We start from the raw sequence: 19,782 nt of genomic DNA on the forward strand, positions 1-19,782 counted from the left end.
CTCACCACCTCCACAGACTTTGTCTTCATATAGACAAAGACACAATTATAAAGAAGACAGATTTTGGATTTGAGATATTTTCTCCAGACTGTTTTCCTCCTCAAAAGACCACCAGGGTTTCCCACATACCTGCCTGAAAGAGAATGGAATACATCCTCTTGGTTCCCTTCTTCATATCTGAAGGAACTGGGAAAGGCTACTTCAGCAGTGCCTTTGCAGAAAAAGTAAAGCTTTGAGAACTGGCGTCAATATTACTTGATGCCATCTCACTCAATCCAGTATAAAGACATTTCAAGACTCCATGTCCTGAAGACCTGCTGATTTAGAACCTTTCCTGGATACTGACAGCTGAGTATTCGTCAGCTTTTTATTTTGTTTGGCTCAATCAGCTGTCACTTAGGACCCTCACAGGAGGAAAGAAAAGCTTTCAGCAAGCTTTTAGAACATGGCTGGACAAGTATTTCATTAGCTGCTGCATTCTTTGTATTCTCAGAAAAGATGAAATCTGGCACAGCTATGAAACTTAACTCATAATTCAAATGTCTTTGAGAAAAGTCAGCTTCACCCTGAAGCACTCATAATTGAGAGCGTCAAGATTCTGGATAAACCGTGCACAAATTGGTACAACTGTGGCCAAAAGTTGAAGTCTTTGACAAATGCAGTAGCCAACACATTATTCTCATCTTTCTGCATCCAAAACCCACCACCTTCCACAAATTAAAGCCCTATTCCAGCACAATATGCTCAGCAACTGCAGTTTTGCTACATTTCACCATAAAATTTCTGCCTCTATTTGGCTACAAATTCTAGTAACTTATATGAAGAGAAGGAAGCAAATGCTTCTTTTCTTAAGAACCTGCATATGAAAGGTAAGGGGTTTTCTGACAAACTTATCAGAACAGCAAATTCCAAATACCGAAGATGCCATTATATTAAAGTAACCGAAACCAAAAGAGTATATATAAAAAAAATAATAAGAATAGTTGTGATTCTTTAGGAGAAAAGATGGTAAAGACAGTTATGAGGGTTTTTTCCCAGCTATTTTAAAATGCACAAGTACAAACCCATTGATTATATAGAGACAGTATGAAGGAAAAAGATACAGAGAACATTAAAAGTTACCTTTTTGCTCTCTTATGAGATGGATAATTCATTCAAGTCACAGAATTGTAGGGGTTGGAAGGGACCTCTAGAGATCAGCGAGTCCAACACCCCTGCAAAGCAGGCTCCCTACAGCAGGTAAAATAGGCTACAGTATTGTATTTTTATGTACAAGCATTACGAAAATCATGATGGAAATCTGAGGCAACCTCACTACAGAGGAGGTGTCTGCCCATTTAGTTAGGTCCACCAACTATAAACAGGACGGGCAGTGTGGAAGCAGTTGGCCATACTAGAGGAGCTTCCTGCTTCTGTGTGACTTTGTGGTTTTGGATACCATGAAGAATATTTTCCTTGCACTATGGATTATCATGTGTGACAAACAGGAAGCCCGCTTCATTCTTCTCATTACATGGGTGGTGGGTACTGTATGTTCATTTCAGGGAGTGCCTTCCTCCACAGCAACAAAGCGTGTTCAGCTACATCAGCTTGTGCAGGGTAGGACTGTGGACAGACTCAAAAGTTACAAAGCCTGAAGTATATGTGACATAGTGAGGCAGCCTCAAAGAAACAGGGTACTCGCTTGCATCAGACAGCAGGCTCATGGCCAGGTATCAGAGAAGAAAAAATTCCTAGGGGCTGTGGTGATTTTCAGACCTAGACTGAAAGTTGTGCTGAGAAGCTGCAGAAAAAAAAAAAACCTGATGCTTATATTGTTGGTAATTCACTAGCACAAACCAATTATAAGCCTGGCTTAATCGGTCAATTAAACTCATTCTGCATTTGCTTTTGCATCAAGGCAGAATAAAGCAGCTGGAAGGTACTGAAGTTTTTGGTGTAGAACATCTGTTCATCCTACTACTGGTCCTTGTTATCTCATGTGTAATAACTATTTAGTGGTCTGTCCCGAAAAGAAAATTTAAAAATTTCATTTTTAATTCATTCCCAACACATTCATGTTCAGTAGATAATAAACTGCCTTTTAACAGAAAAAAAAATGGAGAAAGAGACTTCATATGAGTAAATAATAAGTTGAAAGAAATATCCTTAAAAGAAGGGAAGAAGAATGGGTTATGGACCAATACTTAAAAAAAAATACTTAATAAAACATATTAAGATCCATGCTATGTGCCTTTGTTAAAATGTTGCCATGAAAAAAATAACTGAAAGGGGGGTAATGTATCTCATCTTCCACACCCAACATTTCTTCTCCTATTATTCAACTACTGAGTGCAAAATTATTAATTTTTGCCTCGACATGGGGCAAAACCAAGAAAACTCATACCAAATTCATAATTGTGTATTAAAAAATTCCATCAAAAGAAACTGCATGGATTCACAGTTTGAGTCACCAACTAGCTACACACGGAGCTTCACTGTACAGGTGTTTGTCTATTCATCTGAACTGGTAAAGTACCTGTCAGTATTCACAGACCTTAATCCTTCACACAACTTCATCCCAAATGGAGAGCAAGTTGCACATGTTACCAGTCAATGCCAGAGCTATTTGATCAATGGGGGGAGTATTCTGTACAGATATCCTGTGTCTAAATCCCTTTCCAAACTACTGGTTATAGATCCTCCTCTTCTATCCCAGCAGTCCTGCCCCAGACAGAGTTTTTATTTACCCACTCCCCTAGATAACCGGACCCCACACTCTCTGCTTATTTCTTATCTCTTTTCTTTACTATCTTCTCTTCCCATCCACTCATGTTTTTCAGCTTGTTGTTGTTTTTCTTCCCCCATATAACACGTGCCACGGGAGATTGCAGCTTTGCTAGTAACAACCTGACAAAATTCTAAGCAACTGAAAATCTTCTAATGAAAATGTCACCAAACGCCTCAACTATACAGTATTTATGAGCTCATCCTGTCCCAAATGCCTTGCTGCAGACATATGCCTAACTACACGCGCTAATTAGAAAAGAACATAACTGCATATGTGAACAACACGAGAGAAGACTACAGGTCTTTTAAGTTACATATATACTTTTAGCCATCACACCAACATATTTTAACTGACGAACAGCGTTTTAAATACTATTTATGAATTTTAAAATTCCTGTCTTATTTCTAAAGACTAGCTTTAGTTGAACGAAAAGAGATTCAAAAGAATGCAGTCTACATTTGGAAATGAATGCCTCTGTGTGACATACCTCTCTTCTACTGAAACTTCCTTCAGCTGCTGATGTGGTTTTGTCCCCTCCATTTCTCGGATGCTTACCGCATAGATCTTAGTGGTATAATCAATTGCTTTTTCCCTTGCAACATCACTATCATAGCCTTAAAACATAAAACAAAATAAAACAAATTACCCATGATTCATGGTGGAAGAACAGAAAACACCAACAGAAGAAAACAATCCTACCAAGCTCTCCCACACTGAACTTTAGCACATTGGCTTTCCTTGCCCACTTCAACCTACACGTGTGCGAGTTCTGTGGAATGAAGACTAAATTAAAAATAATCATTTTTACCTCCATCTTCTTCTGCATCTGTGTCTGATTCTTCACTATCAACCAGCTTGCTCTCCTGAATGCCCAAAAATTCTCTGGTCCAGATCATCAAAGCTGTATCAGCACCACCTACAGTCAGCAGCACAGAATCGTTGTGTAACCACCGGACATTGGTTACCTGCGCGCTGTGACCCACATACTTTTTGAATTTTGCATGTTGGCCCTGTTGTACAAAGAACACATATATTAGCAGTTTGATATATCATGAACGCTGTCTTCCCTAATTCTTTCTCCACTAGTGTCTACAGAGAGAAATAAACACATTTATTACCTTTACTGGATATGAAAAAAGCTTCACAAAACCAAAATCATCTCCTGTAGCTAGTAATGTTCCATCTTTTGTAAGAGTAGCAGCATTTACAACAGTGACATCACTGTGCATGGGCCAAATTCCTTCACAAGTAGGACCAAGAACACACGTCCAGGTGTCCCACTCAATCTTCTCTAACTGCAATGAAAATTTCACTTTAAAAAGTCATCTTAATACATACCCAATACATGCTGTTTTAATGTTTATATTTCTCCTGTGTCTGATATTAACTTACATTTTTATATGTTTTTAGAGATTTTTCACTGTTTCCAGCTAGTTAATGCAAATTACACTTCTTCATCAAAAAGACTATAAACATTCCCACTTTCCAAAGGCAAGCAAGATTTGGATACAAATCTCCTTTAATATTTAATGAGGAATTAAATATTGTCAGTTTTGTACAACACTTATGCATCACAAATAATACCATTAAAAACCAGGTCAAATTGTTTAAAGCTGATTTATAAGCTGTATGCACACTGATTACACAGAGAACAGGTGGCTGTTCAGGAAAGGAGATTATGGGAAACCACCACTATTAAACAAGAAAAATAAATTTTGAGATACAAACAAAAAACTTTAAAAATCCTAATATTTACAAATGCTAGAAAGAATATTAATTCTAATTCTAAACACTGTAAATACAGTATTTTTAAAGGAAAAAAACCAACATATTATGACAAAATATATGCTTTCAACTGTCTAGAAAAATAGCTTTCACACTGAAAGAAATCCAGTAAGTATAATTCATACCTCAGCAATTCTTATAATATGCCTTTTCCCCCTTGGAGCTTCAAAAAACAGTTGTTCCTTAGCACCAGAATTGACTTGCAACAACTTTCCTGGATATGAAATAAGAGTTGGTTATGAATCTTATTCATTACTATGAATATAATGAACTTCATATTGAATGAAGAAGTAAGCTAACTAATCATTGTCCACAGAGTTATTTATAGGAAAAGTAAAGATAAATACTTATGATCACTCTTGAAGAATTCTACACTCTTGATTCACTACATAGGTAATATTTTAAATATGATTCAACACCCTTGAAAAATTGTTTTTTCCAGTAAACCATTTTTTTTTGATGTATATTGAGCCTCTTCAAATCACTGTCAACAAAAAGTGCAATATAGGACCACAGGAGTAGTACGGCCTTCCTATCTGACCTATATCACACATTAATCCTTTACATCTTGAAGTTCAGTTAGAGTTTCATGGCACCACCAGTAACCGTGATGCCCATATGCTTATTTTATTGTTCTTGACTATTTGCAATGTGCTATAATGTTCTAGAGAAGAAAATGAACCACACATTCCATAGAATGGAATGGTGATTCTGTTGCCTTTATGATTACTGCAGAAGCAGAGATGGAGGGAAGAAATGAACATAAAACCTGGGAAAAACACAAACAATACAAAGGAAGGAATACCATCATCTTTGAAGAACAATCAGAAAATGGGGAATAAAATAACTAGCAGAACCAAAAAAGTAGCTATTGTTATAAGTAAAAAATCTTAACAGATGAAGCTTCTCCAAACCACAGAATCATAGAATCAATCACCAAGGTTGGAAAAGGCCTCCAAGACCATCCAGTCCAACCATCCACCAATGTTTCCCCACTAAATCATGTTCCTTATTACCACATCTACAAATTTTTTGAACACCTCCAGGGTTGGTGACTCCACTACCTCCCTGGGCAGCCCATTCCAGCTCCTGACCACTCTTTCAGAGAAGAAATTGTTCCTAATATCCAACGTGAATCTCCCTTGGTGCAACTTGGGGCCATTCCCTCTAGTCCTATCGCTAATGACTACTTCCAGAAAATACAATTAAGAACACAAAGAATTTTCCATTTTCTTATACTTTACATCTGTTCACACAACACATCCCAGAACTAGCTACTACAGATACACAAATACTTATCAGACAAATTGCTATTATTATGGGTACAACTATCAGTAGTTAGATTATCAGCATTGTAAGCAAGCACAAAGAGCTAGCTTAGTAACAATGTGGCTTATTAGCTCAAGAATGGCACCCAGACCCAGCAGATTCTGAGAAGAGTTCAGCTGCTGCCATTGTCAGGGAACTTGTACCACTCTCTGGGACTAGTGTAACAGCAGAAGCGGGGCTCAGACTCACAGGTGGTTCCAAACAGAATCATATTAGGTCCAGGAAGGCTTATTGCATAAGCTCATAATCAATCTTGCTAGACTTAATTATTTGTGACAGTAAGTCTCTCTAACTTCATCGCAGTGATTGCCAAGTAATGCTCAGCAAGGAGGAAAGGAAATTAGACATAAAAGGTGGAGAAGAAAACGTGCCACACAGTTCCAAATTACAGGAAAAAAAAAACAGGGCAAAGAACAGCAATGTTATGTTCCTAAGTAAAATTTTAGTCATATGTTCTTACTGGTGTAGTACAACATACTCTGGTACATGTGAGGATGAATTCCCCCAACAAACATAATTGCCCTGAACCCATATGGTGCTTGATGTTGAGAAAGCATTTGTATTAATAGTTACAGTTTAGTCTTACAGTATTCACAGTTACTGCTACAAGAACAACTATCTGATATGCCCTCTTGCAGGAATTCTAAACCTGTATTTCTGGTCAAACATTTTACCTCTTGAGTCCCAGTCAATGTGTGTGATATAGCTAGATGCACCTTTACAAATGCCCACTCTTTTGCTGGTAAGTACATTGTAAATATCTACAAAATTATCATGGGAAGCCACAGCCAGGTACTTTCCTGATTCTGTAAAGAAGAGACATTGAGGTTATGAAAGACATACATTGTCACACATTTTTATTACACTACTGCACCCAAAAGCCCCAGTTAGGGGGCCCCGGTATACTAGGCTATACACAACTGTATAGAATTGTAAAGTATTTAAAGACATGGAGGACACAAAGCCAATCCACCTTCTGAACATTCAAACTTATGTCTAGAGTAGAAAAACAAACTCAAGATAAACACTGCTCTTTCACTTTGCTATCTAGTTATACCTCGTGAAAATTTTATATCTGAGATCATTTCCTTTCTGTGGTGAAAAGATACCATATCTTCCACAGTGTCAGCATTTACCACCAGAAAACTCCCATCATTCAATCCTACAGCCAAGGCTTTCCCATCAGGAGAAAAGGCACAGCAACGTCCACCTATATAGGAAGATGAAAAGGTCTGCCTTAAGGTTTATGAATTTGTGATTGAGAAACCCCCTCAAAAGAGGAAAAACTGCAACTGAAAGGTTTTTGCATCAAGTATATAGTTTTTAAATAGATTTCTTATTTATTAAAACAAGTATATTATATGATAACAGTCAGCAGTATTCTCCTAAATAGGAATGTATCCTCTGTATAGGCTGTTCTTGAGTTGACAAATGATTATTTGGTCAATGCTGAAATGGGTTTAGGTCCAAATATCATCTGCCAACAACATTTTAAACACATTCATTTTATACAAAGAAAACATACAGAAAGGAAATTCAGATAAAAAGTTTAAAGACTCATTACAGACATCATGTCTTTCAGGGATGCCACACTTGAAAGCTTCTTTGTTCTATGACTCAGTAATGTGCTCAGGCAGAACACATTCACAACAGAGATGTACAACAATTCTTCACTTACTTTTTTTTTCCCCAACATTATTTCTGACCATATTCTCATACAGCTATCCTCATCCTTCCCTGAGTTCACTTCTCCAAAACACTCAACTCTGTTTTCCCTCAGTTAGAGTTCCTGTGCTCTGGATCTGTCACTAAAAATGAAGCATGCTGAATTTACACCATAAAACTTCCTGAAGGTTATGAATGTGTAAAAGAAATAAGAAGGCAGTATTTCAATGTAGGTCATCTACGTTCACTTTCAGAGAAGCTAGTATAACATGTAAAGTTCATATTGTCACTGAATGCTGATGGTGCTTAACATACAAAAAATGTTACATCTGTCTTTAAAAGGAAGCTTTTTAATGTCAGCAACAAATACACTGGTCTTAAGTATTCCTAGGAAGAAGAATGATTCTGAGTTCAAAGAATTCCCCTTGGAATCAGAGTCAAACGGATTAATTTTATTATTACTCATTCTAATGATTTATAATCCTTCATTCTACCCTTATCATAGACTTGACACATGCCAAAGGCAATTTACTTCCTATGCATCCAATTTCTTGATGACTGTCCTCTTCCTCCCTCATAAATGCTTACGACGTGCGCTGAAAGCAAACTGTTAAAGAAGTAGTGTCATCATTATCACAGTGTATGACCAAATGAGGATTACCTTTTTTGAGTTTCCTCACTGCCAGCATGCGGTGCTGGGAAGAAAGTTCCCAGATTCGAAGTGTTTTATCATCACTCACCGTTGCACAGACAGGCAAGAGAGGATGAGCCGCCAAGCCCCATACTTCTCCTTCCATGTGTCCCTAGAGGATGCCATTTAATATAAGAGAAAGTAATATATTTGCCTTTGTGTAATGTGTTCTAGCACTTGCCCTATCTCCTTTTACAGTTCTCAGACAACATGGTCTTCACCAAATTCTCTTAAAAATCTTCCACATTCACAAAGACATGAACGCCTAGTCTGGTTCCTCTAACAACCGTCCGAAATATACTCTTCCCTAGTTTCCTCCACAATTGCTAGCTGTAATTTTGGTTAAGGCAATGCTCCTTCTTTCAGACTTGAACTGAACAGGAAATAGTTAAGTCCAAGATAGGACTTTATCTTGAAATCCTAAAATGGGCTAATCTGTCTGCAAGGTTTATCTAACTTTTTAGATTCTGGAGAACTTGTTTGGCCAATGCGCACCTACTTAGCTCTTCTAATCTTTCCTCAGAACTCAGTTTTTAAGTTTTCAATCACTCTTCCTGCATTTTCTAGATTTCCTTCAACTTGCATATAACTTGCTGGCATCATTCACTGTTAAATCATTTTTTACTGTTCTCAGTCTGGATTTCTGTTCGGCAACTGCCTTGTTTGTTGAAACAGAAAAGTACAATTAAAACAAAAAGGGAAAGAACTGTCTTGGTGTCTTAGTTATATCTTACATATTATATATTTTTTGCTCAAGTTAATGCATGCAAACATGCAATTTAAGCTGGATGACAATTATAAAATTTCTCTCTATCATAAAACTCACAACAGGCAGCTATCTTTAAGCTCATTTTACTATCACATCACCCTACTATTCATGTGAACTATATTATCAAGAATAATAGAATCGTTGGAGTTGGAAGTGACCTTTAAAGGTCATCTAGTCCAACTCTCCTGCAGTGAACAGGGACACATCCAACTCCATCAGGTGCTCAGAGCCCCGTCCAGCCTGATCTTGAGGGTCTCCAGGGATGAGGCATCTACCACCTCTCTGGCCAACCTGTGTCAGTGCCTCACTGCCCTTACAGTATTATTTTTTTTCATTATATCCAGTCTAAATCTCCCCTCTTTTACTTTGAAACCATTTCCCCTTGTCCTGTCACAGCAGACCCTGCTAAAGAGCCTGTTCCCTTCCTTCTTATAGCCCCTCAATTATGATGAGATTGCAATATTATGGTAAGACTGCAATTCCAAATTACTGTGCTAGTTAAAAATTATAAAAAAAATTCTCACTTTTAGGTTACTAGTGCTGTCATGAAAACAATACAAATCTGGAAGATTTTCTTTGCAATTACTTCACAAAGTAAGTATCAAATATTTTTGTGAAAAATAATTTAGTCAGTTACAGAAAACAAAAGGTAAAACTTGACAAGTTATTCCTCAGTAAATGATGCACACAAATTTCTACATGTAAACAGCATGCTTAATAAAGACAGTAAAACAAAGCAACATCAAATAAGTAGGTCACTCTTAATGTAATGCCTCTGAGTTATTTCCAGGAAAACACAAAAAGCTACAAAGAGCACAATAGCACTATTTGATAGAGCAAGTTCTCAGCAAAACACATGATTTTTCAACATAGCCACCACCATTAGCTATGCATTTTTCCCAGCAACGAGCAAGAACCTGCATGCCACACTCATAGCAATCTGCACCAGTGGAGGTGACCCATTGTTGCTCTCGCCACTGCTGAAACACATCACCCACATTCACTGTCTGATCTCCATCAGCATTCATCAAGCATCAGTGAATGTCAATAGGTGCCACTTTTTCCACGGGGAGGAATTCAGCTGCACCCCTTTGCTTCATAGGCACTTCCATGTCAGACAACATTGTGTCAGAGTGCCCCTCTGCTGCCATCTGTCACATGGCAACAACATGGAACGGGATATTGACCTCTACTGACATACCACCAACATTTGCCTCTGATGTCATGGGCCAACACAATAAAATAGGAGGCATTACTTTCAGAAAATGGACATATACATGCCAATAATTTTTTAACCAAACTTCACGAAAGCCTTTGTCTTGCCGTAAGAAATCTTTTTATCCTTTGCAACACATTCACTGAGAACTGTATGTCACTGCAGAAAAATGCCATGACTCTAAAACAATCTTTCACAACTACAGGATCCTTCACAGTAGACATCATCATCTCAATAAAACCAAATGGATCAACACTGTCAAAATAAAATAACGTGTGTTAGCTCTACTCCTAATTTTCCTTTTTCTCTATTGGGTCCTAAACTAAAAACCCTAAAATATTCTTTAGAAGTCTCATTGCCAGTTTAACTTAATGGTCTCTTTGTTTTACTTCAGAATTATGTAATCCACAGTGAATCTCTAAGTCACTTACATAACAAAGAATCAGTTTCTGTCTGTGCAAGGAACGGAATGGTGGCCACCAGGACTAATGAAAACAGAAAATGACAGGAAATCCAGTGATGTTTTGTACTTCTACAGGGAATATTTTTGAGGGGAAAATCCACATTGTACCTGAACAAGTAGAGTCATAGGACCACTTTTATCAATTTCAAGTATTTCTCCATTTTTAGTTCCCACTAGTATATGGCCATGTCCTAGACTGATGGCACGAATAGAGGGATTGTCTTCTAAAAGTAAACCTGAAGAATAAAAGGATATTAATGTTAGGGATATTTTTTATTGTGAAACCAAAAAGAGCCTCATCTCACCTAAAGTTTATACAGCTTATATAATTAAAACTTGTTTAAAATCAATAATGAAACATGAGATAAGTTTACTTAATCAAAATACTAGATAAGCCATGGATTTCATTAACAGTTCAAAGGAGAGGAGCTTGTGGTAGTATTTACTGTGTCAGTGCAAAGACTGGTGTTATACTGTTTTAACATACAAGCAGTTCTGCAAGCTGCAGCAATCTGGACATTAATTTTGTGGTTATCTATGAATATCACTTTACAGGCTTCCACCTTGATGCCTGGGGAAGTACAATTTAACAGGTCTTCCCAACTCATAGGGGCCCCAGTCCTCCTACACAAAACCTAGCCACTTGTGGAAACTAGTTGCTACACATATGTTGGATCAGCCAGACTCACAGGCTTGTGACATTTCTTTCCCAGATCATTTCTTTAGTGAAAACAAAGAATGTCAACAAATGTCAAGGAATAGAGGAGAAAATATCAGAACAGACTATAAAAAGACTGGGATATTTCAACCAAACTGAAAAACTCTGGCATGGAGTAGTAAGTAGTGTAGTAACACTTCTTTTGTGTTCTGGTAAGATTTGACATTTACTACTGCCATTTTACCAGCCTTCACATATATAGTCCTTACTAAAACACAATGAAAAATAGTACCTTTGGAGCTAGAAGATAGTGCTGCTCTTTTAATAGCATACGTCTTCAGACACCTTTCAAACATATCATCCCAAAGTGCCACAATTCCATCTTTTCCACCAGTTACAAAACCCTATACGATCACAGTACGAAAAACACGTATAAACAGCAGTAATCTGGTATTAGTATATAAAAAGATGTACTAATAGAGTAGAAATCCTCCTATGTATTTGCAATGCGTCTAACTCAAACTATTGGAGCCTATTCCTATGAATAAAAACCTTTAAGGGAAGATTTAAAGAGTTGCTTTTCTAGGGTTCTGTCTTGTACAGACTGATAACCATACAGACTGGCTACTACTGTAAACGATAATGTTGAACCATAATATTTTTCTACATGTGGAAATAAGCTATGGAAAAATAAGTGCTTAATCCTCTGAAGAGGCAGTGGGTGGTAATACTGGCTTCTCAAGTTATTGCAAATTAACTGATGTTTTAAACTGAGTTCTAATGATCTATAGGGATTGACTCTTTGAACAGTTCCCTTGGTAGATTCTTCTGCCTGTGCCAGGAGAGTGCACAACACAGCATAAATCACTAACCAACATAAATATAAGTAAAGAGGATGTTCAAAAGATAGAATGCCAAGATCAACTAGAAAAATTGATGGAAAGCCAGGAGCGATCAAGTAGGGCAGCAAAGGACTTAGAGGGATCCACAATGCCCTTAACACATACAAAATATTTATAGCTAATGTTCTTCTCCTCATGGCATAATTTTAAAGTTGAAACTGTAACATTACAAATATTCCATTATCAACATCTTCAAATTGTGAGCGGATTTCTAGTGGTAAAATTTAGTCTTTAGAGAGAACCTCGCTTATGTAATATCAATGACATATTTTGCCTCAGTTTCTTTTAAAGATGTATTGATGCATCTGAAAGAAAATACTTCTGATGTCCAGAATAATCAACTCTGGAAAATAAAACCTTTGCATATCTGTAGTCTTGCTTGCCTAAGATACAGCGATAATACTGATAGAGATACAGAAACAAAAATAATAAAGATGAATGGATCACAAAAGAAGAGAAATACCTTATCCAAAGCATGCATTGCAAATACAGGTCCATCGTGGGCTTTCACTGTCTTAAGCAATAGTGTATCCTTCCAGATGAAAATGTCTCCAGTAGCAGCACCAGAGAAAACTAAGTCTTCTATTCGTCCATATGAAACACTCATCATCGTTTCCAATTTTCCATTGGTTCCAAATGTTCCTCGTCTTGAAATAAAGCCTCCACCTGCAAAATAAACAAAAGTCCTTCATATTTCAGTTTGCAGCCATAGTGCTGTAAAGGACAAATGTCTTGACCTCATGATCTGTTGTGACTGCTTAAGACATAACAGATAACAAATACTGAAAACATAGTGCACAAGGGAAAAACACACTAAGGGCAAATCAGTCTAGCAATGAGAGTTTTGAAGCAGTACAGCCCGTATCTTTCAGATCATTACTTTCACGCAACTGTTAAATATTGGTGAGGAATTGTACAGAAGAATTAATACAAAGGCAGAGAGAACATTTTCGTATAGAACAGCCTGCCAAGCTCTTCAGAAGTTATCACAACAACAGGAAAGACAGAGCTTTGCTTTAGTTGCCCACTGGCCACCTGACAACTTGACAGCAGTTCTGCAGAATGAATGGCAAGATTTCTTCATCTTTACATTGCCAAAAAGCCTTACTGTGCCACAGCCACACAGCTCACTTTGGTTCAGAATGCTGAAAATAGCCACATCTGCTCGTGAATTGGGAGCATGTAGGCAAAGATACACACACAATTACAAAATAATACATGCAGTGCTATCCTTGCCCCAACCAATTCCAGCCAACTGTGTTTCAAAGTATATCACTTGCTTACTGCAAAGAGTTTATTCTTGGAGTAAAATACTGCTTAATGCAAATGATTGTAATACAATTTGGCAAACAGCAATAAAGTATATTGAGTTACTACAACATCACCCTAAACATAAAAAAATGCAGAAAAACAAGTAATTTTTAATCTGAGGGCACTTGAAACTCATAAATTACAGTGCATGCCTAGGAACTTCTTAGAGCCATCTAATTTTTATCTTTTATTTTCTTGCAGTTTGTTTATTTGCTTTTTAGCAGTGTGCCATTGGCTGGAATTTTCACAGTAAGAGTCATATACAGCCTGAGTAAATCAAGGGATGTTTTCTGGGAGCCAAGGACGCTAGCTAATTCAGGAGAAATTCTTAATACTATGACTAGAATTAAACAAAACAATTAGTTGGAAATGACTTCCAAAGAGAAAGGAATATTGCGGCATTTGCTGAATCAGAGGAACATTTTAACCCCTCTACTACTCTGATAACTAGAATGTTCTTTTACAAATAAAACAAATTATTAAACGGAGAATACGATGTTCCTAAATTAAAGAGATATAAATCCTCAAATACATTAAATAGAAAATATTCAGTATGATACCTGTTTGCTGCCAAAATTTGATGTGCTTCATCCCAACCGTGACTAGTTTGTCTACATGATGCGGATTACATTTCACTACAAATATTTTATCTTTATGACCCCTATAATAAAAATTAAAATAGAAAAAAAAAGAAGTTAAGGGATTACTTAATATTTCAAAGCAGTCTGTTTTAAGTCATTATTTCATAGTATTGGGCATCCAAAGACAGTCTTTAGTGATGAGAACCTAATCGTCACAACATGGATCTCTAACATGACGAAGACTGGCAGATGAGTCACAGAGGTATCTCAACATGCTCTTTGCCATCATTATCCTATCTCACAAAAAAGAGAGAGCTATATTTCTAATCTGCAAGGGTTTAGCCTTGGGAACCTGACCAACAGAGAAGAACGTAGTTGATTATAGACTGTGTATGAATTAGACTACAGAAATGTGGTGAATAAAAATCATCTCTCGCTGAATTTCAGTTCTTTAAGTCATAATGAAGAGGCAGGAAATAAAGTTATTGCAATTAAAAGAAGCTATAAAGGGCACCATAAATATTTAAAGAGATAAGATCTTGATTTATAAATATTTAAAACCATCTATCAAAAAAACACAAGGAAGTCTCAAATCCTCTGCAATTCAAGAGGAAAACTAAAATGAATTATAAAATTATAATTTAGAAAACAGGTCATTCACCAATATATACTCCTTCAAATTTAGTTCTGCAGTAAAAGTATCCTTGTTCGTACTTACGGGCATTTGTAAAATTAAGTTTCACCATTAGAAAAAAGATTCCCAGTTGCAATATAGCAATTCTATTTCAGGATTTTATAAAACACTAGGAGCAAAAATTACTGCTTTCTTCATGAATGTTCAGGTTTTGTAGCTTGATGCCTGAGGGATGAGATGCCATTCAGAGAGACCCAGACAGGCTCAAGCAGTGGGTACAGGAGAACCTCATGAGATTCAACAAATCCAAGTGCAAGGTCATGGCAACCTCCACTATCAATACAAGCTGGGGGACAAAAGGATAGAGCACAGCCCTGCCAAAAAGGATGGTGTGAGCCAGCAATGCACCCAACAGCCCAGAAAGCCAACCATATCCTGGGCTGCATCCAAAGCAGCGTGGCCAGCAGGGCGAGGGAGGGGATCCTGCCCCTCTGCTCTGCGCTGTGAGACCTCACCTGGAGCACTGCATCCAGATGGGGAGTGCTCAGAACAGGAGAGACATGGAGCTGCTGGAGTGTGTTCAGAGGAGGGCCACAAAAATGATCCCAGGGATGGAACACCTCTCCTATGAGGGACCTGAAAGTGGCCTTTCAGTATCTAAAGGAGGGCTGTAAAGAAAGAAGGGGACAGACTCTTTAGCAGGGTCTGTTGTGATAGAATAAGGGGAAATGGTTTCAAACTTAAAGAGGGGAGATTTAGATTGGATATAAGGAAGACGTTTTTGACAATAAGGGCAGTGAGGCACTGGCTCGGGTTGCCCAGAGAGGTGGTGACACCCCATCCCTGCAGACACCCAAGGGGCTCTGTGCACCAAATCTATCTGAAACGTCCCTGTTCATTGCAAAGGAGTTGGATAACATGACCTTTAAGGGTCCCTTCCAACTCAAATGAGTCTATGATTAGACATGTGATTTTTGTCAGATGTTTAGGAGATCTAAGAAAAAAAAAAACACCTGACTCTGATAATCTTGGTTTCAGTATTCTCTTTTGCTGAGTCAGTCTGAACAAAAAACAGTCCTTTATTCCTTCGACATTTGAAGAGCATCATTTTGTAATTCTTCCTTCTCCTGGTTTGCTACTTTGCTATTACGATGCCTTTCTTTGCAGGCAGCTCATACTGCCTCTTCTAGAAGAATTTATCATGCAGCCACAATGTCCAAAATCAAAGTAATTGCATGCCAGTGCAGATGTCCCCCGTAAAATGATAAGGGTATGTCTGCTCATGTGATAGGGTGAATAGTGCTGGTACATGAGAACTGGATATATACTGCAAATATATGGCCTACATTTGCACCCCGGTTTCCCACAATGGTCAGACCAAAACATGTATCCAAGCCTGTGCAGTTTTTGTGTCCTTGTGATCCAAGAGGCTGACACGGAACACTCGATCTTACAGAATGAAGAAGGTAGGCGAGTACAACGCTCACTGATTTAGATTGTAAATAAATTTGACAATGCTCCCCCCAGCTCCCTTAGCTATTGCAATCCACTAATACAAAACACTACAATCAGATGGGACCAGCATGAATAGCTTAAGACAGTGAAAGAAGCTCCGGTACACTTTAGTAGTGTATGCTTACTCAATAAGGATTTTAATGAAACTAGACAGAACATTGTAAAGCCAAAATACATAGACAGGGAAACAAGCTATATAATTTATGCAGTTAGCAAAAACATATAAATGAGAGTATACTCTGACATATATATAGTGACATCAAAAGAAAATAGAGAAGTCATGCAGAAGTAAATCACACTAAGAAAATCAAGCAAAAAGAATATACAAAAAATAAACATAATGAGTGTTTGTAAACAGGGAATGTACAGTTCATGTTTCAGGTTTAGTCCTCTCGATGGGGGGGTCAATATGATAGTAAGATATCCTTCTACTCTTGCCCGCTAAGGCCACATGAGAGTCACATCTAAACACTCTTGTCTTAGCTTTTTATCTCTCTTTCTTATATGTCCTAGTGTGCTAATTAGGAGAAACTATTAATTGAACCGGAAAATCAATAAGTGAACCTTAATATCAATATATTGGTCCTAACAGAAAGGTGAGGGAAGTCTTGATAGAAAGAGATCACAAGAGTTCCAAATAATAACCTTTAGTTCCCAAGCCTTTACATCTGGACATACTGTTCTGAAACACCATTCTGTTTTCAGAGGGGTGTGCTGTTTGTTTCCTGTAAACAAAGTAACACATGTGGATGATCGTATTCAGAAAATGTAATCACAGGACACACACCGAGATGCATTCTTACCTGGTTGTTGCTAGCTTTTCTCCTTTTTTCCAGTCCCAAAACACAATGGCATGATTATCATCAAGCCCAACAGATGCCAAACATTTTCCATCAGCTGCACAAAAGCAGTACTTAATGTTAAAGGTGACTAGTCTTTAACTGAAAATACAGCAGGCAACGAACACAACAAATACACTGTAAACTGAATTTCAGATGATATTATAAATGAAAGAAGAGAAAGCATGTCACTGGTACGAATGATTCCTCTAGAACTACTTCAAAGTTCCCAAAGCTAAATAGATTATTGTAGCTGGACCAGCCTCACAGTAATTAGCATCTTACACAGCTAAGTTCTATGAGAAGCAACTCTAAGAGGAGAATGGGAATTAGAATTCACAGTTGAACAAAATGGGCCCAGAAGGAATGAATGTAAGTAGGCAGGTAGGGATGGAGCTGAAAAACAAGAAAGAAAAACAAAACTGAGTTTATAAAAAATAAAGAAAATAAAGATACAAACAAGGAGACAAAAAGTTAACATGTAAAGAAAGCAAAGGAGACAGTGAGAATCATTCTGGAATAGCTTTAGTGAGCAAAACTGCTATGAATGTAGCTGATACAAAAGGTAAATATCCATAAGTGATATGTATTATTTCTTTAGGAAAGATGCATTTGAATATTTCAACAATAATTATTTTTATAGGTAACTCAAGTAAGTGATGGGAACATGGTTGACAAAATATTTTGGTAAGAATACAACTTTAACTTCATTCACATCAAACAGGTTTTATGCATTAATATACATTCTGATTAATATCCAGTACTATAGATGTTAAATTTGCCACCAGAGGGCACAATCAAACATCACATGAATGTAATTATAATATTAGAATCATAAGATGATTAGAATAGTCCTACAAAAGTGATCCAGCTCTGTACACTGACTTGAGCAGTGGCCAATAGCAGATGCTTTTGAAAGAAAGAGTAATATAAAGTTAGCCACCAGATCAACTACAGTCAGCCAAAAAGAAACAGGCATCTTTGGGGTTCGGGGCATCTTATTTTATGCCTCATATAGCGTAACCTGTAACTAATTTGGAAATATCTGTTATTACACTTTGTTTAAAATCTCTTCAGTAACTTAAGCGCTATGTAGGACATCTTTAGTCTGAAGGCAAAATGGATATATTGCACAAAGGGCCAGGTCCATGAAAAGAACTGAAGACATAAAGTGAAGCAGAACTTTAGAATTCTATTTAGTTCCAAGATTTTGAATTTGGAATTTCTCTGTTAGAATCACAGAATTGCAGGGATTGGAAGGGACCTCAAGAGATCAGTGAGTCCAACTGCCCTGCCAAAGCAGGCACCCTACAATAGGTCGCACAGGTGGGCATCCAGACAGGTCTTGAATATCTCCACAGAAGGAGATTCCACCACCTCTCTGGGCAGGCTGTTCCAGCGCTCCGTCATCCCTAAAGAAGTTCTTTCACACATTAACATCCTATGTCCTATCGCTACACATCACTGAGAAGAGCCTGGCCTCATCCATTTGCCTCCCACATCCTTTAGATATTTATACCCATTTATCAGATCCCCTCTCAGTCTTCTTTTCCCCAAGCTGAACCGACCCAGGTTATTCAGCTTTTCCTCATACAGGAGATGCTCCAGGCCCTTTATCATCTTTGTGGCCATTGCTACAATTGTTGCTTGCCAAAGAACCAGAATGCCCTGCTTTGCTCACTTTAAAAAAAAAAAAAACCAAAAAACTTTAGCATACTGGAGTGACTATATGCAGTCTCAGATGTGCCCCACTCTTTCCCAGCTGAGCAGTTTAGAACCTACTCCTGCTTAGCATCATGCAGGAGTTAGGCACTGTTTATTAATTACCCATAAATGTTTGATCTGATAATGCATAGCATTCCAAGTATGCACAAGCACTCTCCACAAGTTTTTTGGCTAAAAGGAATCATTGTAGTCACTGCTTAAATCCTGTATTGGGCTTTACTCTTTTGTGAGAGGATAGTGTTTATGGATAAAAATTTGTTAAAGGCTCAAAATAATTTCTATGCTATTTTCCGAAGTGAGTTAGGCTCATCTGAGACTAACTGCCCAAGTCACTTTTGAGACTGGGATTAAGACCCTTAGCAAGACTGTAAAAAAGGAAGAGTAGATTGCTACTCCAAGACAGGTATTTATTTCCTTCCTTCTCATTCATATTTAGGAGTGATAGACAGATAAATAATATATCTGTTCATCTAATGTTTTTAGCTTTGCCCTACCATGACATAAAGGTTTTTTTTTTTTTTCTGACTGTGTAATGATATAAATCATAGAATGGCCCGAGTTGAAAAGGTCCTTAAACATCATCTAGCTTCAACCCCCCTGCTGTGGGCAGGGTTGCCAACCACTAGACCAGGCTGCCCAGAGCTGCATCCAGCCTGGCCTTGAATGCCTCCAGGGATAGGGTTGACTCATTGCACCCTACATGGCATAACACTGCAGGATGGGGAGCTATCCATTCTAAATTTAAAAAATAAAATTTTAATTTTTTTTTTTTCAAACTGAAAAGGCGGTAATTTGTAAGTTATTTTAAAGAAAAACAAACACAAAATCATGTGAATCACCATCATGTGAGTGCTTCAACCCTGAGTACAAGAATTACCCTCCGAGGACTGAGAACTCAAGTTATACACCCCAGAAAGGCAAATAGGAGA

General features: G+C 37.6%; 1 protein-coding gene across 2 annotated transcripts in view; it reads right to left on the reverse strand.

The window, feature by feature from the left end:
• Positions 1–19,782, reverse strand: part of EML6 (echinoderm microtubule associated protein like 6) — a 118,513-nt gene that overhangs the window by 24,698 nt on the left and 74,033 nt on the right. For both annotated transcript variants that reach the window (XM_021389482.1, XM_021389484.1), the window contains 12 exons: positions 17,093–17,186; positions 14,120–14,220; positions 12,712–12,914; positions 11,639–11,750; positions 10,797–10,924; positions 8,211–8,352; positions 6,942–7,094; positions 6,559–6,690; positions 4,681–4,769; positions 3,889–4,065; positions 3,579–3,780; positions 3,258–3,384 (listed from right to left, as the gene is read on the reverse strand). In XM_021389482.1, the coding sequence (XP_021245157.1) occupies positions 3,258–3,384; positions 3,579–3,780; positions 3,889–4,065; positions 4,681–4,769; positions 6,559–6,690; positions 6,942–7,094; positions 8,211–8,352; positions 10,797–10,924; positions 11,639–11,750; positions 12,712–12,914; positions 14,120–14,220; positions 17,093–17,186 (1,660 nt within the window). The remainder of the gene's footprint in view (positions 1–3,257; positions 3,385–3,578; positions 3,781–3,888; positions 4,066–4,680; positions 4,770–6,558; positions 6,691–6,941; positions 7,095–8,210; positions 8,353–10,796; positions 10,925–11,638; positions 11,751–12,711; positions 12,915–14,119; positions 14,221–17,092; positions 17,187–19,782) is intronic.

The sequence above is a fragment of the Numida meleagris genome, chromosome 3 (genome assembly GCF_002078875.1).
Source record: "Numida meleagris isolate 19003 breed g44 Domestic line chromosome 3, NumMel1.0, whole genome shotgun sequence".
NCBI classification, from domain to species: Eukaryota; Metazoa; Chordata; class Aves; order Galliformes; family Numididae; genus Numida; species Numida meleagris.